Source organism: Mytilus californianus, unplaced genomic scaffold, assembly GCF_021869535.1.
Source record: "Mytilus californianus isolate M0D057914Y unplaced genomic scaffold, xbMytCali1.0.p SCAF_5, whole genome shotgun sequence".
Classification (NCBI taxonomy): domain Eukaryota; kingdom Metazoa; phylum Mollusca; class Bivalvia; order Mytilida; family Mytilidae; genus Mytilus; species Mytilus californianus.
The window spans coordinates 92,141,630-92,167,553 of record NW_026262701.1 but is presented as its reverse complement, the minus strand read 5'-3'; the positions used below and the strand labels follow the sequence as shown (position 1 = coordinate 92,167,553).

General features: G+C 32.1%; 1 protein-coding gene across 2 annotated transcripts; it reads left to right on the top strand.

The window, feature by feature from the left end:
• Positions 1-444: 444 nt before the first annotated feature.
• LOC127703281 (uncharacterized) lies at positions 445-24,809 on the top strand. Of its 2 annotated transcripts, none has more exons than XM_052207799.1 (21): positions 445-1,045; positions 9,122-9,163; positions 10,645-10,776; positions 12,041-12,172; positions 12,849-12,977; positions 13,621-13,755; positions 14,149-14,277; positions 14,828-14,956; positions 15,352-15,480; positions 15,793-15,924; positions 16,444-16,572; positions 17,238-17,366; positions 17,728-17,859; positions 18,241-18,381; positions 19,471-19,593; positions 19,922-20,047; positions 21,608-21,730; positions 22,269-22,397; positions 23,061-23,198; positions 23,619-23,741; positions 24,340-24,809. In XM_052207799.1, exons 1-21 carry the CDS (start codon positions 475-477, stop codon positions 24,426-24,428), a joined length of 3,042 nt encoding a protein of 1,013 aa, XP_052063759.1. In that variant the 5' UTR covers positions 445-474; the 3' UTR covers positions 24,429-24,809. The 2 variants fall into 2 exon arrangements, with proteins under 2 accessions (XP_052063759.1, XP_052063760.1); XM_052207800.1 differs by lacking the exon at positions 445-1,045 and adding an exon at positions 7,240-7,359.
• Positions 24,810-25,924: the final 1,115 nt, after the last annotated feature.

The following is a 25,924-nucleotide window of genomic DNA, read 5'->3' as shown; positions in this document are numbered from 1 at the left end:
GTTATATACGCATTTCTTATCGTTCTAGATTTGTAAATAATGACGAGTAAAACGCAAGCTAAAATCTTAATTAAAACCAATTTCTGGACTGCTGATCGTGTTGTAAATGGTAAGCCGTTTGTCAAAGTGAGAAAAGTTAAAAAGCAGGTATTGATGGACCAATATCCCGACAATTTGGAGTGTGAACCAAGTAAACAAGCTTTTAATGAAACAGACAGACTTGATGGTATTCAAACAACAGTACAACTGAAAGTACAAAATAAGACAAGAGAACATCTAAGGCATCGCAATGATGATTCTGGATATCAAAGCGAACAATGCAACGGGAGTATGAGAAATGATATAACTGTATTCAAATCAGGAAAGATAACTAGTGAAAATAACAATGAAGAACTCAAAACAATATATGACGCCAAAAAACAGCAACATAATTCAAGTACTTGTAATGCCATATTTGAAGATACTGTGAATGGAATGCATGGAAGTATTAAAGACAAAGAGAATCGAAGAGACAGTAAAGGAAATCCTATTCGGAAAACATCTGATTTGTACATGGAAGATACAGTGAATGGAATGCATGGAAGTATTAAAGATAAAGAGGTTCGAAGAGACAGTAACGGAAATCCTATTCGGAAAACATCTGCTTTGTTAATGGAAGATGCAGGAAGACCCGGAAGACGTGATTCAGTGGTTGTCATGTCAACAAGAAGATACTCACTATCTCCATCCGTATCAAAATCTAAAGTAAGAAAAACCAGTTTTGTAGCACCACCAACGGCTACCAGAAGAAAGAGCTTACAGGTTAATGGCATAATTAAAAACAAACTTTCCAAACGCAACAATACCATACAATTGCCAGAAGCAGTCATCCGTAGAGAAACAAAGCAAATCACATTAGATGTATTAATACGGCATTGTGATGAGAGGTCATCACTGTCAGTTGATGTTGAAACAATTGTCACTAGTCTAAGTGAGTTGTACCCATCATTTGACATAAAAATAAATGAGGCTGAAGGGATGTGTTTGTACTCAAGAAACAATTCAGGTAAGTTAAATTAATGCAGGACTTCACACTCTAGCCTTTAGCATGTCTTTTTAGATTAAATTTTTACTGAATCTATGCCCTTTTTAGACTTCTTTAAGTTTTGTTCTTATTCTGTGTTTTCTTTCATTTTACCTTAATTTATACATTTATCAACTGTAAAATAATTATAGCAAGTAATGGTTAATGTATCATTATTTTGAAACCCGTTATTCTACACGGTAAATATTTTTAGTCACATATTGATAACGTAGATACCATAACAGTATTGTTTTTATCTAAACAAACATCTGACATGTCATGTCAAACTACTTTTCATGATCAGACATTGGAATTCTTTTTTCAAGAGTTTAAGGTCATGTCTATTTATAAACAAATGTAATTTTTGACACGATATGTTGTAAAATAAAATATCAACACATCGTGTTAGTATATTGTTTAGAGTCTCCATGTGTGCATATGATCACGCCGTTACATTTTCTTAATAAGTTCCATCATTGACCAAACTCATACAAGTATTAACTTATTTTCATGCAACTTGTCAGTTAAGTTTAAATGTAACGGAATTTATGATATATATATATATGAAGAGAGAAGCCGCCAATGAACCAAAAACAGTGTAAACCTACTATGTGGTATGGGTTTTTGTCAATTGTCAAAGGCTGTACAGTGACATATATATATAGTTGTCCTTTGGTTTTTGCTAGATAGACGTCTCACTGGCGATCACGCCACATCACTTTTATTTGTTTTGTCTATAATTTTGATGGAGAAAAACTTTTAACATAAAAAATAATCAGCAAGACAAGACCTTCAAATAAGTCAAAATGTCCGAAATCGTCAGTCCACTCCATGTCGGACTTATTTCCCTTTAATGATGATTTCTACCCATATGTACGTTTTTGTCGGAATTTTAGTAGAAAGAGAAAAATTGTAAACAACAAGAATGATCATCAAGACAAGACTTACTCATAAGTGGCCGAAATCGTCAGTCGACTCCTTATAGGAGATATTGCCCTACAATTACGGTTTTTTTTTATCCATTTTTGCGGGGTTTTTTTTGTAGCTGTGATTTTAAAAACTACATTAGATAGAGAGAAACTTTAAACAGCAAAACTATCGGCTTGACAAAATCTACCAATAAATCAACATTACCAAAATTGTCAGTTGACTCCTTGAAGGAGTTGTCGTCCTTCTATGACCGGACGAAAATCATGTCAATTATTTGGACTATCATCTTTCGGACTTTAATAATTACATCTTTTGATTGTCATCTATAGCTCAAATTTTCCCATATGATTAAAATGTATGTTTCTACTAATCTGATAATGGGCTTCGTATCTACTCGTCAAAGACAGTGTTTAGCATATTATCTCATCAATGGACAATAATTGCTTGATCCATAATTTCTTTATTATTATGTTTTATATACTTAATAAAAATAATTCATATTCAGTTTTTGAAGGGTACTGTAACCGTAAACACCGGACTCAACATTTTTACATCGTTTATATTCTTATTGGATCGTTTACTAAAATGTTGAGCTTTATACCGACTTGAATCTTCGTTTGAGAGCCAGCAATTAGTCTGGTTATACTTCAACGAAGATTTTCACCAATTTTCTGTTTTTGGTAAAAACTATAGTACACAGTGTGAAACTGTGAGCAGCAAAAATTATCAACAAAATAAGATTTACAATCAATTCAAAATGGCCAAAACCGACAATTGACTCATATTGCCATTCAGTGACAATTGACGCACATTTCGCGTGTGTTTGTGTGTGTTTTGGCTTTTTTCTCTCAAAAATTATAATAGCTAGAGAGAAACTGTAACAAACAAAAATCAGCAGCACAATTAGTTCTACAAATAATTCCGAATAACCAAATCGACAATTGACTCCTTATAGGAGTTTTTGTTCTTAAATTACAATGTGTATAAATAAGAAGATGTGGTATGAGTGCCAATGATACAACTATCCACCCAAGTCACAATGTGCCCATTTTTGACAATATATTGTAAACTATAGCAAAAGAAAAACGGCAAACAAGATTAGCAAAATATGATCAACAAATTAACAGTCAAACATTACTGAACTTTTCAAGCGACTCTACGGTACCGTCTCCGCTTTAATACCGAGGTTCTCTACGGTACCATCATCGATTAAATACAAAGTCTCTCTATGGTACCGTCCCTCCTTAAATACCAAGGCTCTTTACCGTCTCTACTTAAATACCAAGGCTCTCTACAGCTACTACCGTTTCCACTTTGAATACAAAGGCTCTCTTCAGTACAGTTTCGACTTTAAATTCCTAGGCTCTCTGCGATGCCGTTTCCACTTTAAATCCCAAGGCTCTTTACGATATCGTCCCCACTATAAATGCTGAGGTTCTCTACGGTACCGTCTCTACTCAAATACCAAGCCTCTCTACGGTACCGTCTCCACTTAAATACAAAGCGTCTCTACGGTACTGTCTCCACTTTAAATACAAAGGTTCTCAACGATATCGTCCCAATTTTGAATACTAGGCTCTCTACGATACCTTCTCCACTTAAATGCCAATGCTCCATATGGTACCGTCTCCACTTTAAATATTAAGGCTCTCGACGGTACCGTCTTCACTTTAAATACCAAGGTTCTCGACGATACCGTCCCAAATTTAAATGCTCAGGTTCTCTACGGTAAATACCAAGACTTTTGCGGTTTCGTTTCCACTAGAAATACAAGGCTATTTCTATGGTACCTTCTCCGTTGAAAATTGTCCAGGCGTTATCCAATTCCACTACGTTAGGAAAGACCTCATTGTTTTTCTAATTTTAATTCGCGTTGTTCCAGCATGACTGTGTCTAATTTAACAATAAGTGAAATTGTTTCTATTGTATAGTGGGGTTGTGTGTAATTAAGTGTAGTGAAAAACAATTTGACCATGCATTTATGATACACTTTTATTATGATTCATTACTAAAAAGAAATGAAACGACACACACTTGATTATAATTGTACAAAATCACGAAACATATGAGTATGAGTTGTTTATATCCTCGTTATGTTCTAAGAATCCTCTACTTTCAAATGCCCAATCTTTTGTGTATATATATACAATTAATTGATGAAAAGGAATGTCTGTTTTTGACAAATACGAGGCAAATATACAGAAGGGAGGCTCTGAAAACGCGCTTACCCAGATAATGTTTGGTGTTGACTATCAGAAAGGTATGGATAGTAGTAAGTATAAGTAAAAGTCAATGAAAATATAATATAGGTGCATCGAATCTTAATGTATTTGGCAAATCATGAAATTCTGAACGCATTACATCGTTAAAAACTGGGCACCAGATATCAAGATTTTGATTTTTTTGTAGTCTTAATCAAAGAAAAAAAGTTTGTCCATTTCATATGAGTGGAGTCGACTAATAACACTTTATAGGCGAGTTATTTTGAAACGTGTCATATCGTGCATTGAAAAGCTAAGTCAAATTACGTGAAAGAAGATTTGATTTGTTAACTTTCTGTTCGAAATATGAAACTCATGTAAACTGTAAAAAGAAATAAAAAGTTCGTATACACTTACTCCATGCAATGTAGACCTAATTTCCTTAAAGTTAAATTATCTAGTTTCTAACCGCCTTCTATTCAAGTTTATCTAACAAATATTAAGAGAGACATACGACACACAATTTTTCACCATTTTCACTGACAACTACATTGCACAGTTAATTAATATTGTGGATGGTACTGCGTGATAATCTTTGAGGTTAATAAGAATTATTCATTCGTTTGCGGTTCAACAAAGAGTCAGACCGATTTGAGAATGTTTTATTTGTATCCCTCTATAAGCTATGTTCAATATTGCGCAGGTTATTATTTATTTTATGCTCGTCGCGTCTTACTGTGCATGTGTAGTTTATGGCAGTATGTCTCTCCTGTTTTACTTACCAAAATTATTTTTGGGGGTCAAAGGGGGAGGGTTTCCAATAATAATTAAACATGAATTTGCATAATATAGAAATAAAGGAAGGATTTTGGACTTTGCCATTATAAAAGAATAAAAGAAGGACTAATTTCGTATAAAAAAAAAAGATAGGGGAGAGGGTTGCAAATTATAAATTTTGAAAGATCCACTCAAATTACGTTTACAGTTGAAAAACCTGTTTGAGTTGAAGAAAAATCGCTTTCAAATTTTTTTATGTTCGTATACTTGAACTTCATAAAATAAGAACAATGTCGTTCTTGATCTTAACTTAATAAGATGGAAGATTCAAGTTAAATGGACAGAAAAAAATCTGAGTTACTTTAAGTTGTCGGAAATCAGATATATGAATTTTCTGTTTTTAAGATGGCGTAATTTCATAAGATAGGATATGAGATATAATTGCCTATACTTGAGACCACGTAATATATGAAATATAAAAATTTCCTATACTTAAAGGCCACATGGTGTCATAAGATTGAGACACTCTGTTAATTGCTGTAGTCTATAAGGTTGTAGTCTATCACGTGACTACATGTATTAAAAAGTGGCACGATTATCAAATGTTATTTTCAAGCTATAGCACCATCATAGTTAAAAGGATTACTCAGAAGCATTAGTTCCTTGGATACTAGTCATAAACTAGACTATCTTTGCAGTGCTTAGTATTCCATGAATTTGTATAAACGTGATTGTGTTTCCGGTTTTCTGTCATTAAATTTCTTTTTATGTATCTTAATTATATCTATTGTAAATAAATTGACAAGTTTGGAAAAGACAAGTATTAAGATAAGTGCGGACTATAATAATACAATAAAAGAAATAGTTTGGTTTGTTATTGAACGGTCGTTAAAGAGAACTACCACCCTCTTTGTTTAACTTTGATTTTGAGTCATCTTATCTTTAAAGTACACTGAAAAGTTGAGTGTTTTAATAGCAGGCATAAGGTTTCGACGTATTTGTATATCTTAGTTATGCTATGGCTACATTGTTATATGTTACAGAAAAAAACTATCGAAAACAAATATTGAAACTAATTTCTATGCGCAAGTCAACCTTTATTAGGTATATTCCAATCCAACTGTTTTGGAAGGCAATTAAAGAAAATACATATAACTATTTTAATGAATTTTTTTTTTTTTTTGTTAAAGTTAATTGATTCCTCATTTGCAGAAAAATATAACTGTACAGTCAACACATTTGCAGAAAAACATAACTGTTACAGTCAACACATTTGCAGAAAAACATAACTGTTACAGTCAACACATTTGCAGAAAAACATAACTGTACAGTCAACACATTTGCAGAAAAACATAACTGTTACAGTCAACACATTTGCAGAAAAACATAACTGTACAGTCAACACATTTGCAGAAAAACATAACTGTTACAGTCAACACATTTGCAGAAAAACATAACTGTTACAGTCAACACATTTGCAGAAAAACATAACTGTTATAGTCAACACATTTGCAGAAAAACATAATTGTTACAGTCAACAAAATATTGTCAGATAATATCCATCAAAGAGACATAGAAAAATCCTGAAATGTATACATCTGACTTATGCAAATGAAATACATACAGATTATGTTAATGTCAAGCTTTAAACTAATGATGTTATAGTATCTAACTAGAGACATATTATATAATTTAGTATATGTCTCTAATCTAACCAAAGTACAAACTTTGAAAAAAAACAGTGACGTATATTCTGAGCTTAATGAACATAATGAAAAATACGCCATGATTTAACTTTAAATATTTAAGAATAAAGCTTAGACGATATTAGTCCGTTTGTAATATTGCACCAAGTTACAGATTATCAATAAAGATATTTTATAACGTTTAATCTGTATTTCCAGCATGACAAGAACAAGAAGTTTTATTTAATCAGGATCATGAAGCACAAAATTGACGACATATTTCGTCATTATAAGAGATATAACATGATATTTTTTTGACAACTAACTAAAATGAATATTCATGTTTTATCATCTTAGTCATAACCCGTTTTAAATATCTAAAATCAAATGAAAAAGTTTATTAGGTACAATTGTTTCTAAGCAAATAATAAACCAGGGTAGTTAGTAACTATATATAGATACAGCTTGATGAAAACAAACAATGTTAAGCTAAACATTAAACAAAGGTTGAAAGGCCAATATTATTGATGGGTGTATGTAGTATTTAACACGGATTCCTTCCACGCCCAACTCACATTATTTTGAACGACAAAGAGAGCTGGTCTCTCTTAGCTTACAAGAGCTGGTCTCTCTTAGATTACAAGAGCTGGTCTCTCTTAGATTACAAGAGCTGGTCTCTTAAATGAAATAGTAAAGCAGTTTGGTAAGTTCGTTTTAAATTAAAATTATTCGATGTATATACATATTTTTATTTCAGATAGATTTCTTCTATGTAAGATCTGTACTCTTTATTAAATTATGGAATTCTTTAATCAGGAAAAGGACACCCATTGTAGAGACGAGGCAGTGTGGTGAAAGCTTCTGAAAATCGTTTATTTAGTCTGATTAAACCAGCCCACATTATCCACTAGCGTTTGTAGAAATGCAAGTGGATAGTGGGGGCTGGTTTTAATCAGACTGTTTTATTCTCCTCGTGTCATTACGATGTCTAATTGAAAGATGACTGGTTTTTTTTCTTCTCTATAATTATTTTATATGTTATTTTTATGTCTTAATGCAACCTACATTTATTGTCTGATTGGTTATCAAGGGGATTTTTCAAAAAGTTCAATACACATTAAATGTGAGATAATAATTGAATTCAATTAGTACTGAAGTGAAAGTCAATACAAATAAAAAAAACCAAACAACCAAACAAACAACAGCTTAAGATCGAATACACGATATTGAAATACATTGCCATGAAACAAGTAGCAATTCATTTCTTTTGTAGGAGCGTTTCAAAATTCGAAAAGCAGCATTAAATAATAGTTACCTTTCCGACTTTTTTTTTCAATAACATTTCATTCAATCGAATACATTTGTACACCCCGAAAAAGGTAACAGTCAAGCGACACGTTGGGTCTGATTTTAATGTGCTAGCTCAAAAAGTAACATTCAACCAACACACTGGGTCGAATTTTAATGTGTTAGCCTAAAAGGTAACAGTCCATAGGAAGACTTATTATGCTAATCAGACACATTAGTCTGATTACGAACCTATCCGTCTTTGCTATTCTATCTTTGTCTGTATTCCAAAATTGTGCGTGCTAGGGGGAAAACATGTTTTAAATAAAGTCTATGTTTTGACCAAGCGAAAACAGAAAAAAACTTTAGGAACATAATTGGGAGAAAGCGAAAAATTCGTTGTGGAAAGCAAATCTGAGTTATGCTATCACTAGTTTACAATGCAAAACGTTTTATTGAGTACAGCATGAAGTTTTGTATATATAAAACTTTATCTATATAACGAGATATTGATATTGTTGTTAGTCTGCATGAGCTAGGACATATATATTGTAAGTGTAATATTCCCAGGTCTGGGGCAATAAATCAGAATGGTGAACTTTCTCACAGAAACTAAGTTTTCTACCTAATGACATGTTGTTATGATATAGCTCTTGACTTGGACATTGTTTATCAACAAAAAGCATGATATACCTATTTGTTTAACACAAATCTGAAGAGTTAAAAGATTATGCATAAGAGCACTTCTATTCTATATCGATCTTTTCACGTCCTTATAGATAAACTAAAACAATTAATTTAATGTTTAAACGGACCATCAAAGTACATGCATCAAAGACGGAAAGTCAGGGTCTTCGAGAGGGGTTAATAGTAATACACATATAAACTTTTATTTTGATTTTCAAAGCACCCCATTCTACTAATGTCAGTTTGTAGCATTATGAATTAAACCCTGGTGATCAAAATGAGGTTTTGATTTAATATAAAAACTGTGTCAAATGCTTGGTATATAAGAAGAAGCGTAAGATTGTACGTCTAGCATAAACATGAATAGTGCCTTGTAACAAAACCTTTATTTTTGACTGAGAATATCCAAACTTTTGCGACGGAATGTGCTTATGAACTGTGAATGAATTTTATGCTTATTATTGTCAAATACTTTGCTGTTCGTTTTTCAGAAAATAATAAAGGAAACAATAACTCTACAATGCCTCCAAGAAGTAAGTATATTTCTACAACTGAGTAAAAAAAAACTGAAAAATAATGTGTTCAGTTATTTCAATCTCTTTGATTTTTTGAATATAAAAATAATTATCCCTTGAAATTTACTTTGAAAGAAAAAAATATTCAATTCATTAGCAAATTACCAATAGAGATATAATTAGTCATAGAAGATACTATATGACAAAATCTTTCAAAAGTTAAAACCATTTAGTCGGTAAAATCATTGTTACTACTGCTTAGGTGCAATCGGCTTTAAGTAGGGTGTGTCTTTCTATATCACAGTCGTTCTTTTTCAAATTGTGTAACTATTGCTTAAGTAACACTTATTCACATGCGAAACAGGACCATAGCTTTTAGTTGACAGAAATGTCCTACTTAAACACAGGTCTCACCCCAGGTATAACACCCTTAATGATTATGTTATCTTTAATATGCTATAATGCAGAAGACATTATTATCAGTGTTAGAAGTACAAAGACATTTCACTTGCTTGTCCTCTATCCCAAACAATTTTCCATTATGCAAAGAAAAAAATAATTTGTCCGCACGAAATATTTTATGCCGCGGGTACAATGGTTTAGCTTCGAAACTCTCCAACAGTCCAAATAACAAACATTTTATAAGATTTGTTTTCCCTGTGCAACGTTAATATAAAAGTACTTTGTTTTGCTCATTGTTGAAGGCCGTTAGGTGACTTATAGTTGTTAACTTTTAAACCATTTGGTCTCTGCGGTCGGGAGTTGTCTCATTAGTAATCTTACCACATCTTCTAATCTTTATATTAACAGGGAATTATACTATTAAATGTGTAATAGATGTTTAATTTTTTTATATTCATGACGGTGAGCATGTGGTTTCAGTCTGTAAAACTGGCAACTATTACACAACAGTATAAATCACGCATTTGTGAATGTTTTGATTTCTTGTTGGGGGGGGGGGGGGGGGGGTGTCAGTGAAAGAACTTATTTTTTTGTAATTCATTCTGTTATTCGTTCGTTTTAACAGAAATCCTGTCTTTTGAAATTTATTATTATTTTGCATGTGGCTACACAGGAGAGATGTTCGGTAACCGAGTTTTCAGTATAGATACCATCTTTACTCGCTATTTGCATTCAGATAGAGACTTCTAAATGCATAAAACTAATGTCATTGCTATTTATATGATCTTTCAAATTACAAACCATTAGTATTGCAAACTGCCCATTTGAGTCTTTGACTAATTTTTATAAATTCATATTTGTTGTTTTCAATGAAACGAAAAAAAACTAAATACGTCAAAAATGTAACAAGCCCTACTCACCCTCATTTCTCCCCCAACCTCTACCTAAAAAAAAAAACAACCAACAAAAAAATAACAAGATTGTTTTCTCACATTTCTATTTTGTAAACTATCAACGGTGGGAGCTTATTCTAATGAAAACAACGGACTCGGAGCAAGGAATGACGGGTGTTAAGATAACTGTATTTTATTTTACAGACGAATTGCATTCCACAATCTATAATGAAAAGTTATCAATTAAAGATGTAATCAAGGAAATGAAACAGAAGCCAAACAATTCCAAGTGTCAAACAGATTTCTGTCGAAAAATGGCAGCATTCGCTAATGACGGTAGGTAGTTATAAGCAAAATGGTGTTTAGTTTCAGATATGTATTTGTTGTTTAAAACAACATCCCATAATGACCATAGACTGCTCAACAGATTCTATTTTCTGAATAAGAGAGTGCTTGCCAAGGTTGATAGTAAAAAGAGAAGCGGTGGATACCAAAGGGATAGTCAAACTCATAAGTCAAAAACAAACTGACAATACCATGGCAAAACAAATAACGACAAAAAGGCAAACACAACATAAAAGACTAAACTAAAGACTGAGCAACTCGAATCCCTCTAAAAACCAGGGGTTATCTCAGGTGTTCCGGAAGGGTAAGCAGAACCTGTTCCATATGTGACACCCGTCGTGATGCTCATGTAAGTACAAACCCAGGGATAAGTCTAATTCGGTAGGTCACATTCGAGGAAATGAGGATAAGTAATTTTAACCTGAACTGTTTTTTTTTGTCGAAGACGTATGAGTCGTAAATCTGTAGTAGGTATTTTAAAAGCAGAAATTAGTCTCTATTTAATAATATTGATATTGTTTTAAGATGGCATTATACAGTTTATATCTAAGTTCGTAATTTAGAATGACCTGTCAAGTATTATACAATATTCCTCAAAGAGAAAGCTTGAGCAAACAAAAAACTTGAAAGTGACACTTCTAAGGATTAAAAACGTCTTATCTATTTGATAAAGATATTTAATTTCAACTTATTAAATTTCATTGCTAGAACAAAGATATTTAATATAAAATAAATACAATATGGATTTTAAATGATGCGATACGAGTATAATATTAGGTATTTAGGTTATGATTTATACTGTCTTTAATAAAAATATTTATTTATTAACGCCCTACGTATAACTAACTGCCTTGGATACTGAGTCAACTTCACTTACGTAATTGCAGCCTACATGCATTAAAACTACAGACACACTGCATGCAACTTAGGAATGACATAGGGTGTCTACATGTGTAAAGTCACACATTCAAAAAACTGTTACTTGGGAATGAAATAGGGTGTCTAAATGTGTCGCGCCACAATTTTCATGCACGCAACTAGGTAATAACTTGGAGTGTCTACATGCAACTAAGAAATGCATCAAGCCACAATCTAAATGCACCCAACTTAGGAATGAACCAGCCTTTTTTACTTATCAAAAACGATTTTGCATGTTCCCAAATCTTATTCTTGTTTCTAAAAAACGCATTTATGTTAACCCCATCTCTTGCAACCAATAAATCCAAACTGAAATCGGTCGTTGTTTACATTTCAGACTCTCTTCATGTTTTGCTGGCGAAACAAGAAGGGATATCTTGTATTATCAAAGCAATGAAACAGTTTACAGACAACACAGATCTCATCAAATCAGCTTGCCAAACTTTGTTAATGATGACATCATATTCAGGTATATCTTTTATTGTTTTTTTTCCTTCATTAGCTAAACCTTATCAAAGATGACTCATCTTAAGATTTTTTTTCCGATTTCTCTCTGGCTTCAGAAGTGTCAATGATTTAAAATGCCTATTTTCTAGATACTCGTCATTAGAACTGACAGTAATTCTCAAGAGTTAATGGTACTTATTCAAATATTTGGTTTTGAGCACCGATGATGAAAATAATTTAGAAAATTTTTAGATAATACTACCTTCAGATCAGCTTTGATATACTGTAACTTTGTAATACTTTGTAGTATCCTAATATTATGGGGTTTCGTGCTATTAAGAACGCATTGTGACGTCATAATTTCCATTGAAAAAGCATGCATAGTTCGAATTCATATGACGTACGAAAAAGTATGATCTGACCATATATTGTAGTTTTATATTAACCGTCTTTACATTAAGTGGTTTTATTGGTAGCGGTAGAAATGGCCAATTCCAAGACAATTTATTATAATGATAAACTGAATTCAGTTGAAGTATGCATAAGATAAAGGAATAATATGAAATACTATATACATGGGTACTTGATATGCATAGCTTAAGCAGTTAATATAGGTACAAAATTATAATAAAAACATCATAGTCGGAAAACTTGAAAAATTTAGCATAAATTACAGTGATTGTATATTTCAATTATAGATGCTAATTGTGTTCATGTCCACAAAGAAGACGGAATCTCATTTCTAATAGAACTTATACAACTAAAGATTGACAACGCAGGACTCCTGCAGACCATATTAGATATATTAGGGTATCTTGTAATGACAGGTATGGTGTAATTAAAATGTTTTATTTTCCTTAATTCTGTTTATTAATAAATATGAATATGACTAAAAGTATATGTGACATATACGTAAATGAAACAGTTACACAACAACACAATAAAAAGAGAAACCCAGAGGTTGACTAGAGTATTGAAATATGGTCACCTAGTCTGCTCCCGTCCTGCAATAATAGCCATACAGACGGCGGTTGTTGTCTGTGTGGGATGTTTAAACACGCAGCTACGTAATCTAATACCTATTGTGTGGATATTGTCACGCTCTCTACACCATAAAGAGATCTTACAATAAATATTTGGGGGTCCTTTGGGACCTATTTCAAGACAAAATATCTACCCCTGTCCAACATAAACTGTTTTTGACGTTGACAGTCCATATTTCTCATCATTCATCCCGGTCGAATCACGTTGCAAAACCTACTATACTGATATTTTTTGAATTAGCTTGTCGAATATGCATGAAATAGCTGCAACAGGAAGTTAAGCAACACACAAGCAACCAACATACTATTAAAACAGAAAAGTTAAAAACTGCTTTAAAGTGTTAATCGTAATTTGAGGTGTACAAAAACAAGTTTTTTTGTTGTATATTTGTTATTGTATATTGTCATAATTCATTGTGTATTGTAGATGACACAGATATTATAGATTCCATGATTGATAAATCCTGTCATACCATCATCCTCACCACAATGTCAAGGCATGGTGACAATAGCGACATTGTCAAACAGTGTTGTTTTATCTTATCAAATTTAGTAAACTCCGGTAAGTACCAGTCTTCTTGACGATGTCCAACATGGTCAAAAAAATGACATAGTCAAACGGTAGTGTTTGGTCTTGTCACATCTACTCATAATGGTTATTATTAATTTCACTATTATGTAACATCATGCTCTAAGTACGGGCGTATTTGAACAGCAGTATCATCATGCCTAATCAAGAAACACAGAGCAGTATGTTATATACTATGCCAGGAACAATATTCATAATGTACAAACCACTCCATCATGTCACAATGATGTTGTTCACATTGCTGGAGGTTTTGGTATAAATTCCACCAGCTCAAAATTTCGGATATAAAAATGCAATCATGGTTAGATGAAGAGTGCCTACATTTACAAAACAATGATGATAATTACCGTCATTTTTATATCCTAGTTGATGTTGCCAGGTCGCTCATGTTTATTGGAGGAGTACATGTAATTATTGGTGCCATGCAAACGTTCGAAGACAACAACGAAGTATTAGAGAACGGATGTAGAGCTCTTGGAAGTTTTGCAGTACATGGTAAGGAAAATAAGTAAAAGACGGAACTCATACATACAAATGTTTTCCAGTTCTTTTTAAATGTCATTTTATGCACGATTTTATGGTGAAAAAGACATATGTTAACAGAAACGGCTATCTAAATTGTGAACACAACACAAACCTATGGTGAATGTAAGATATATAAAAATCTAGACAGGATTTTCCCAGTTATCAATGACAGAGGAGAAGAAAGCCGTTTTTAAAATTTGTAAATCTTTAAATTGTGCAATTTTAATATACACGTTAGCATCGGTCAACATTCTTTCATATCAACACTAGGAAGTTGCGCCATTTTCGATCCTGTTATTAATAATGCGTGTTTACAGGACTAAAAAACTCGTTATTTCGAAGAACAGAAAGAAGAATCTGAGGATAGAATTTACACTAAACAATATTAATATTTTTCACAAGAATGAATATAAAATGCCTACAAATATATTTAGTATTTATTTTCTATCTATAAAACTGATTTTTAGGTTCATTAACGTAACTTTAACATCTGTATAGTAATTACATTTTTAAATTTTAGATGAGATCTGTACAGATGTTGTCAATGCAGGTGCTCTGAAAATTACACTGCATACTTTAGAGAGAAGCAGAAATGATGAAAGTTTGTTAGAATGTGCTACATGGGCTTTAGCATGTCTGACAAAATATGGTAAATATTTATACTTAATATACTTTATAGGGACCCCCTACTATCCACTTCATACTTTCATACTATTATTATACAGTACATGTGCATACTGCTTAAGTATTTTATCAGTTTTACGTTGCTTGAATAACAAATGATATCCCATACCCTTATGGAAGAGATATGTGCTATCGATGATCGTAACATGTGGACCAGAAACTACACATTTTGATCAGTCTTGAGCTGTCTATGTATTGTTTTGTTGATTGTTGTTTGTCTTTTTGTCGGTTTATTTCCCATGGTATTGATGGTTTTACATCGACTTATAGTATTTTGAGTATCTCTTTGGTAAAGTCTCTGTTTTTTGCGGGGTATCTTTGTCTTCGTCTCTTATAATACGTTTTTTATAATCATTTCAGAGGAGTCCTGTAAAGATGTTTGCAGTTCATGTGGAATGGAAAACCTAATTCAGGGAATGAAAAACTTTCCTACTATAGAAATTATACAGGAATACGGTTGCTGGACAATCTGTAACATAATTGCACATGGTAAGGCAAAACAAATAGCTTTGTTCCCTGTCTAACTACCTACCCTAAATTTTCTTGCATTCCTAAAATTTTCATGCCTACCCCTTAGCACATTTTATATACATGTTTGGTTAAAAACCGTAAAAAGTCCAGAACATTTCCTTACATAATTCTACATAAAATATTTAAAGATTGGAATCATTTTACCTAAAGTAAAAAAATATGATAGCAAAACAAAGGATATGAACATGATTTGAAAATAAAATATTTGATTTTTTAAGTGGACACATAATCTAAAAGAGAAGAAACTTATACAACCTCTGATTTTTGCAGACAAACCATTTGATGTCAACATTAGTCATGAAATAGTCCAAGTGTTATTGGATGCAACTAGTATGTTCTTAGACAACATAGACCTTCAGGAACAATTATTGTTTGCCATTAGTGAAACCATTACTGTTGGAGGTATGTATATGTTAAAAAACACATTGAGATAAGTTATTAATAGTTACCATTACTCAACACTTACCATTATTATTGGATAGGTTAGGAGTAAACATGATAAAAAGTTAAACAACAGACTGAATAAATATTGATATAAATATAAATGCATATAAATTTATTTTATGTGGTAAAGAAATGTATGTACACTATTTGCATACCAATCGTTTATTTTGTGGAAGAGTATAAAATTTTCCAATAATGGTATAAACATAATCACAGATTTGTTTCCATGATTATTACGTTATACAAATGTCTTTCTTTCACACAACGTACATAATAGTTCATAAACAGTAAAAACTATAAAACAATCGTCAAATATTTTGAAAAACTATAAGATTACCTTGAAATGCTAAGCTATGTTATAACACAACTAGTAACCTCAGCTGATTCCACGGAAGATGGAGGAGATTACAAAATTTTAAATCTTGAAATTAAGATTATCACTTCACAATTGATTTTTATTTCTTCTCCTTTTTATAGAAACTGTTCTCCATCGATTTGTTTCCAGCAAAGGAATACCATTAATAGTTAAAACAATGTCCCAGTACCCAGATCATTGCCCTATACAAGAACATGGATGTCGAATCATAGGAAACGTAGCTGTATATGGTTAGTATGAAGACAAAATAGGATCGAATATTTTATACGAATACATAAGATATAAATCTGGATTGTTTTTTGAATGCCATTAGTTTTTAGAAATTTAAAACTATGGAAGCAATATTTGTTTGATTTGACATGTCCTGGAAAAGTCCTTTTAAATATTGAAACCATTACCATGGTATTTTTGGGGGGTATACATACAGTGGGGTTTTATCAAGTTATGAACAGCAAGTGTATGTATTATTGTGAAGGTGACTGTCACATGTTTATACTCAAATGGTGCATCATGTTGTAGTAAACATTTTTATTTTCCTAGTTTAGTTTCTTCTTAAGATAACATCTATATCTCGATGTGCACATGGTTGTTGACATGTTTGTATTTTTAATGTATTTTACAATGAGATTGATTGGTAAATTATGAAAGTGTTTGAATGATTTCTTGGCCCTTTTATCTTGCATTAATTTCCAATCAATCTAGTGCTAAAGGCACACTGGAACTCGTAATGGGGTGTGAGGATTTGCTCCGTGTGGTATGCCTCAATGTGACTGAGATGAAGAAAAGCATTAAAAGCTGTTCCTCTTTGTTTTGTCGAATGCTTGAAGGGTTTTTATGTTATTAATTGATAGACGGTTCACCTAAGTTTTTTTCAATTCATATTGATTTTTTGTAGAGAAACATAGATTACACATTGAAACAGAAGGTGGTTCTAAGGCTATAGTATCTGCCATGTTAACACTTGAGACATCGGAAGAATTACAAGAGATTGGCTGTTTAGCCTTAACCAACATAACAGCTAACGGTAAGTACTAAACAACTGATATCTGCCATGTTAACACTTGAGACATCAGAAGAATTACAAGAGATCGGCTGTTTAGCCTTAACTAACATAACAGCTAACGGTAATTATTAAACAACTGTTATCTGCCATGTTAACTCTTGAGACATCGGAAGAATTACAAGAGGTCAGATGTTTAGCCTTAACTAACACAACAGCTGTATACAGATATGAGTTATTCATAATATGAACTTTTAAAAACAAAAAATAATGAAAAGGAAATATAACAGACAACTAAAGTGTGAAAACATAATAGAGTTATCCCTCTTGCTACTATATAAATAAACAAAGTTGTGCTTAAAAAAACCGCTTGGTTCTTTTTTAGTTTACAAAAACAAACTTACAGCAGTGAAAAGTGGGTGTGTATCAGCAGTATTAAAGGCGATGACGGCAGAGAGCGATTGTGACAATAACGTACTATCAGCACTTCAGACCATTGGCAATGTTGTAGAAATTGGTAAGTGAAATCAAAGTGTCAAAGACGTGTTTAGTACGTAATATATATGCGATGTACTCGTGTATTTAACGCTATATTAAAAATATAAGTTTTTAAAACATTTCACTGCAATAGAACTTGATAAATTTGTTGAATCTTCTGTATTAGAATTCTATGCAACAATCGAACTAAAACATTCTGTATGAATGATAATATTTACTGTATAAACAAATAATCGGTTGGTTCTTTTTTAATTAAGAGTATAGTGTGCGTCTTTTGGTATGCAAATGAATCGAATAAATATGAACTTCTGAAGTAGACAATTAATCCAACTTTTATGTCTGATCAATATGAGTAAAAAAATCTGAATTCTTTATTTCTATATTTAATTCTAAATATTAGATGATGCATGCTATAATTTCCTGGAGGAAAATGGGTTGAAGATAATAAAAACAGTACTATGCACCAAAAAGTTGTCTCCAGAATTTACAGACATTCTGTTATTTGCAAGCAATATTCTTTCTAGAATATCATCTCTGTTAGGTAAGCTCTACAGTTCTAGTCAATTATTATAATCACTGTTTTCTATGCTGTGGATGATGTATATGAATAAAGGCAACAGTAGTATACCGCTATTCGAAATTCATAAATCGATTGAGAAAAAAACAAATCCGGGTTACAAACTAAAACTGAGGGAATCACATCAAATATAAGAGGAGAACAACGACACCAAAGAAACACAACACTAATAGATACACTGTTATTAAATATTTATAACATTTGTCACAATGACAAGTTTTGTTTTTATCCCCGACTGATTTGTGTAGAAACTCGAAAACATAATGATGGTATGCATTTATAATTGTTGTTTTGTTATGTACAATAATTATATGAATACAAGGGATTGTAGAAACGCACAAACCTAAACATGTGATAGCCAGGGATGTAAATATTTGTAGAAACCCTAGGAGCTGTATGACCAAAAAGACCATAAATAGAATTACCAAATTCAGCTGCTTAGGAAAACTTTGTTTGAGAGAGTTGGATCCCTTGTTTCTAGTAATTTCTTAATACATCAACGGAGAATTTTAGAAAAACATGTCTTAGATGCACAAATTCAAAGTCGTAGTTATTTCATAATGATAAACCAATATCTGAAAAAAGTAAAATCACAAAAATACTGAACTCCGAGGAAAATTCAAAAAGGAAAGTCCCTAATCAAATGACAACAACACAAAATTCCCCAAAGGGAAGAGTAGGTTACAAGTATTGACATTGTGCATTTTTGACAGAAACATAGAATATTCTAGAAATAAGGAGATGTTGTATGATTGGCAAGGAGACAACTATCCTTCAGTATACAAATGACGTGGATGTTAGCCACTATACAGTCTTCTAGAATGAGCAAAACCTAAACCGTATTGTAAGCTTTTAAAAGTTCCGGCATGGCAAAATATGAAACAACATATACGAGAAACCTACGGTCTGATATATGATAAAGCAACAAACAAAAAGCAATTGTGACAGTCATAAGTTTACAAACTCTACTAACGACGTTACCGTACAAATTAGGATGTGATATCCCGTTCGTAATAAGTATTCTACAGGTACAACATTTCTCTGTAACTATAGGAATAGACGAAAGATACATTGGTCAAGCTGAAGAATTACTGATGCAAATCAAAGACATGACAGAGGACAGTCCAGAGGCTGTTCTGAGTCTAAGTCGGTTTTATGAAAACATGCTTCAAACTGGTATGTTAGATTCAATCAATATATGATATATAAAAATGTTTGATTTCAGATTTCCAATTTCTTCTAACATTGTATACACATTTTAAGATATCAGTAGGTATGACCTTTCTTTAGTAGCATAGAAATAAATGCCCCTTTCAGAATATCAAACATTAATGTCATAACCATTTTTTTCTTTTAAATTACATAAGTACTGCAACTCAGACATTTGTCTCTTAGACGAATTTTTATTTAAATTTTCATAAATGTGAAATTAAATTTATTTTATGTCAATTCAACAAGAAAATTAACATCACATTTCAAAAATGATTTTTGCTTCGAATTTTAGAGAAAAGGTACAATTCATTTAGAGAGAAGAATATTATACATACTATTTACAAATGGATAAATGAATTTGAAGATGACAGCAACATCCAAATAAGCTGTTGTAAAGTTCTAGCTGCAGTTGCACTATGTAAGTAATATATTTGGTATTAGCTTGGTTATATTAATTCTGTTGAAGTGCTTCGCCTGTTAGTATCATTAAGAAAATAAACTCATCAAAGATACCGGAATTATGATTAGTTACGCAGGACGCCCGTTTCCTCTACAAAAGACTCATCTCATCAGTGACGCTCCAATTAATGCAATTTAAAAGAGCAAATAAAGTATTGAAAAGCATTGAGGACCCAAAAGTTCGAAAGGTTTTGTCACAGATTAAAACCCCATCCCCATTTTTTGCATATGTTTTGCACGGGAAAAAAATGTTCAGACCGATTGTCAGAAAGTTTAATCATAATCCGTACTTTGATTTAGCAGGAGATTAAGATAAAATATGCCCAGACGGACGGACGAATGAACTGACACATCGATCACTACATACGTCCCACTTTTTTGTATAAGTTATATACGTTACAGATTTCATTATCATTATAATCCTATTTTGAGATGAAACGATTTTATATAATGGCATTATTGCTTTCATTTGTAGTGTTTTTCTAACATCTAAAAACAAAATCATCACAAGCTTATATATCGATGACAGAAAAAAACTTTACATAAAATCAACAAGAACTGAGCAGTTTATTTACTGACAATCACATTTTCATAATATGAAAAGTATCAAAATGTTTTACCAAAGATATATATTGCAGCAACATTTTCTTTATGGTATCCATCATTCTGATTTAGTTTTACCCATCGATCAAACTGGTTTTCTCACTTCCTTCTTGGTAGATTCTTCATCCGTTTTATCAGTTTTGATCTCCTTTTTTTACTTTGTGTTCTCTCCTTTGATTAACAATGTGCGTTGATTGCCAAGTAAATGTAGAGCATGCTGATAACTATCTTCGTGTTAATAATATTATCATTCCTCAGCGACTGATTCATCGCAACAAACAATGATAATGTTTTGAAAATTGAGAATTTATTGTTTAAAAATAGTACACAAAGTGCACAACGCATATATGTATGATAACTTGTTTGGCCTTAAATGTATTAGAAAAAAATAAAGTGGGACTAATTTAGCATTCAGGACCCCAAATTCCCAAAGGATTTGCAAAATAAAGTCAAGGTAATCCATCTCTAGGGTAAAAAACCTTAGTATTTCGAACAATTCAAATTTTCATGTCAAAACAGTGCTGACTACTAATCATGAGCTGGTCAGACCCTCGGGGAGGTAACGTCCACCAGCAGTGGCATCGACCAGTGGTTGTAAATAAACTCATCATAGATGCCAGACTTATAATTTTATACGCCAGACGCTACAAAAAAGTTAAAAGGCAAAATAAAGAACGAAGTTGAAGAGGATTGAGGGCCCAAATTCCGAAAGGTGCCTCCGAAGGATTGGTGTTTTTTTCCGTTAGATACACCCGTCATGTAACTTTTCGGTGTCCGTTATACTTCTATGTTTGTAGACCTTTGTCGTGTGAGTAGGCTTATAGTATATCGTCTATTCTCCTTTCCAGTGTTTGTCAATAAATTATTTATACACTTATGCAATAAAATGCATGATTATTTTACTTTTATTAAACAGATGATAAAGACTTAAGCATAGAAGTGTTTAATGTGATGAAGAAGTGCATGACTGCTTATATTGATAACAGTGACATACAACTTATTTGCTGTGGTGCCATAGTGTATATTTCAGATAACAACGGTGTGTAGTTACGCTTTCGACTCCTTTTACATGAATATTTTTTTTTCCTGATATGTTTTACGTTTTAACACTAATCCGATAACGCACATTACGTGCTAATAAGGTTTGTTCATAGTTTATCAACAATGGTCATTTAGAAATTATGTAACTTTGCATGGTAAGATAATATTTGCACGGTAGTTACGGAGTTATTTGTTTTCATTTTGCACAAATAAGAAATCGCTTTCGTATGTTCAATATAATATGGAATTGCAACATAGATCATTCAAATATCCTCGACTAATATCTAAAAAAAATGACTTAATTTATAAAATGTGTTTATTGCAATACCTGTGTCTCCTGTTATATACATCAAAAACTAATTACAATACAATCAGACTGTTTCCTCAATTAGCGGTGTATAGTTTCAACAATAAACACATTAAATAATGTTATTATAAGGCGTAGCGTTACGTCATATGCTATTCCGTAAATCAGCAATTTTATGATGGAAACAATATGTTATAAAAATAATAAATTGTAATGTTTACTCTTGTAGAGGCTTGCAGAGATTGTTTGGTGCACAATGGTGCCGTTAAACTTGCAATAAGTGCAATTAAGACGCATACCACAGTAGAGAAACTGGTGGATGTGGGTTTGATGGCTTTAGATACATTATTAGTAAAAAGTATGATATTTTTTATGAGAAAATACTATTTTATTTACATGTTATCAAATAATCACTTTACGTACTGCACTGGTAAATTTATGAGGTCACTCTTGGTTTTCATGCACCTATGATTATTGTCTATGCAACACAGAGTTCCTACCTATTAAATTGTAGGGTATTGCATGTAATCTGAAAAGATTTGGATGGTTTTAGTCTTTTCCTTCCTTTAAAGGATGTAACAAAAAAAAACAGTGACTAATAGCAGATACCAAAAGAACTTGAATATCATTAAAAAGAACGCGCGCGCACACACCCACATAGTATTCTACTGACAGTATAAGTCGTGAGACACATACATTAATCATTAAAATGTTCATTTTCTAAAATGATAAAAGCAAGTTTAAACATAAAACCGTAAAGTTATCTACAATTAATTATTGAATCCCCATATGTTCATAATCACTCCAAAAAGAATTAATTAGCAATAATTCACAATGTGGTAATTTTTTATGATAATTTTTGTATTACTAGTTTTTGAAAATGTTGAACTTCTTTATCATACATTTGATATTGTTCTTGCTTTAAACAAGCTTAAAGAAATACAATAAACTTGACCGATTTATTAAGTATGCAATCTACTATTAATTTTACTTGATTTATTATGAAGAATATATTTTTCAGTACAAGAACATGCTGAACATGATGTTAAGAAACACATACTTTTGCATATAATGGAAGTCATCCGGTTATATCCAGACAATACAGAAATACAGATTCATGGATGCAATATTGTTTCAAAGTTACAAAAAGAGCATAAAGGTAAACTTCATAAATTGAGCAATGATTAGGACTGAGGGCTTTCGTTCCTTCTAACTCAAAAGTAATGCTTTGTGTGCCGTTGAAACTTTTTTCTTTTCATACTTTTTGAAATATATTTAACCATTTTGATAAGAATGATGCCAACCCCCTCTTTTGCCCTTCTTAAGTCATCAACATGGATATCTTATTTAGATATATGGAATATATGCATTCAAAACATGATAATGTCAGATAATGATATTCGTTGCAGAACAGACTTGTAAATATGCATTTTGTTCCACAATTCTTTCTTATAAAACTCCTTTCTGCAACAGCATTTATATGGATATAATAAACAAAAAATATTTCCGTGTATATTTGTTTCTATATAATTTAATTCGAATAATAAATATAAATGATTCGTTACATATTTTATTTCAGAAATGTTTTGCGATTGGGAAACACAAGATACATGCGACCATCTCGTCCGTTTGCTAAGAAGGAGAAGATCAAACGGAGAACTTCAAGCTGCAGCAGTTGAAGCTTTAAAACGTTTACTACCAGGTATGTGAATCTGTGACTCAAACACATTTAATGACCATAAAAATTATTAGGACGTAATTGGAGTGTTGCGATATTCTGCAGTGTCCTTTGAAATATAAGGCCAATCTAAAAGTAAGGAATTTTCCTTGGAGTTTGGTATTTTTGTTATTTTACTTTTTGGACAAAGGTAAACCTATATGCAATTTCAACATACTGGCGGAACATAAAAAAAAGAATCGGAATGGCCATTCAATGGGTAATATTAGACCAAATATGTGTTTTCGTCAGGTCGGCATTATTTTTGAAGCAATTGCGTTTCTTGAAATAAGGATATTTCAAGAAAACTGCAGATTAGGCATTCCTGTTATACCAACATATTTTGTTAAGAAGGTTCTCATTAAAACATCGAAAGAAACGTGAAGGAATTATGTAATCTCATGATGGAAGGTTTACATTATCTTGTGCTACTAACATTATTGAAATTTTATAGCCTTGATTTACACAAGAAATAAAAGAAACACATATGAAAGAAAAAGTATCCTCAAGAAATGCTTGTCAAGTATTGTCAGTATATGTTTAAACAGCTAGATAGTATTAATAGTCTGATTATCTATTTCAGGTGAGCCAGAATATGTACAAAATACGAAAGAACAGTTAACATTTCTTACAAATTGCTGGTTCAATGACTACAATACAGTCAATTCGTGATGATCGTTCACAGAAATGACATCGTTAATGAACATAATGTTTGATAACCACACTTCCTTAGATCACAGTGTTGTAAGACAAATATTACATCGGTCGTTGATAGATAGACCTATGTATATACACTGTTGCATCAAATCTGGTTAGAAAAAAACTCATCAATGATAGCAATCATATCCTTTGACTGTTGTTACTATAACGTTCAGCCGTTCGCTTGGCTTTAACATGACATTGTAATCTGGTTAACATAACTGTTATATGAAAGATTGTATCTGTAAAATCTATTATAAGAACAGGGTTAAATATTTTGTAATACTTTTGATTTTTGTATATGAATTTTATTTTTGCTTTCAATCATTCGTAAATAAACCATTATGTCTGGTCTATGTTTATCTTAATAACAGATAATTAAGCACAAAATGGTTTTCTATGTTATTAATATTCATATAAAAACGTTTTCTCTCAGCTATTGATCAGTACATTGATCCAATTCATCAAAAAAATATATTAAGGCAGCTGTCTCTATTTATTTGCGGGTACTTAGTCGGTATCAACAGTTCCTTTTAAGCTCGTATCCCTTCCTTTAGACCATATCAGTGGAGTCCGAAGCGCTATCATTGTAGCCTGGTGCTCCAAAAAAAAAAAACGTTCAAATGGGCATGGATCACAAATGCATTCCAAAAAGGTGCCCGGAGACCTAAACATCCGAAACATAGCCTAGAGCCCAATAATAAAATAAGAATGGACTCCGCAGCCCAGGGTCTGTGTTTTCTTCCTAATTTGATGTTTTTATCTCGGCAAAATTAAAGAAATGTGTTATCGTTCTCATAAGTTGCGCATCTTCCAATAAACATTGTAGTATTTATGGACAGGTAAACGCTATTTTCTAGATTTAGTATAAACGCTGTTTGGAAATTGAACAAGTTGTCAGTCAAGTTGTTTGTGGTGGAATATTGAATCTGATAAGGCCATGAAAAGGAAATGTTCCTGGATTTTTTTTAATATGAGTTCATACAATAAAAAGTAAACAGTCGAAAGTATAATGTACATATACTAGTTAAATATGTCCAGTAAACTAACAATGAACTTCCTGTTCATAAATCACATTTCCTGTCGAACTGAATACAAGTATACAATGATACTGTAATGACCTTGAATCAAAATGAAGACTTAAAAACAATAAGTAAAAATAAATAAACCTGCAGCAGATAACGCAAAATTACGGATCAGTCTTGCGCCCTATATTGGCATTATTCAGAAGTATCAAATCTTACTACATCTATGGCACGCTATTAACGACGACTCCTAGTAAAGGTGGAACACTGTAACACAAGCGACGAGTCAAATGAGGAAAATCAACGAAAATACCGAAGAAGTCACTATTAACCTTTATTATGAAATGACTATGAATAAGAATGAATGGAATATTCGAGTTGTCGATTTCCGTATGCATGAGTTGGCTAGTCTAAGTGCGCTCTTGGTCCTTGTTTTTACAAGGA

Coding starts and splice junctions, on each gene's coding strand:
- LOC127703281 (XM_052207799.1), top strand. CDS start 475: ATGCATGGAAGTATTAAAGACAAAGAGAATCGAAGAGACAGTAAAGGA. Junction 17,860..18,240: donor TGGCAATGTTGTAGAAATTG/GTAAGTGAAATC, acceptor TCTAAATATTAG/ATGATGCATGCTATAATTTC. Junction 18,382..19,470: donor TAGAATATCATCTCTGTTAG/GTAAGCTCTACA, acceptor CTGTAACTATAG/GAATAGACGAAAGATACATT.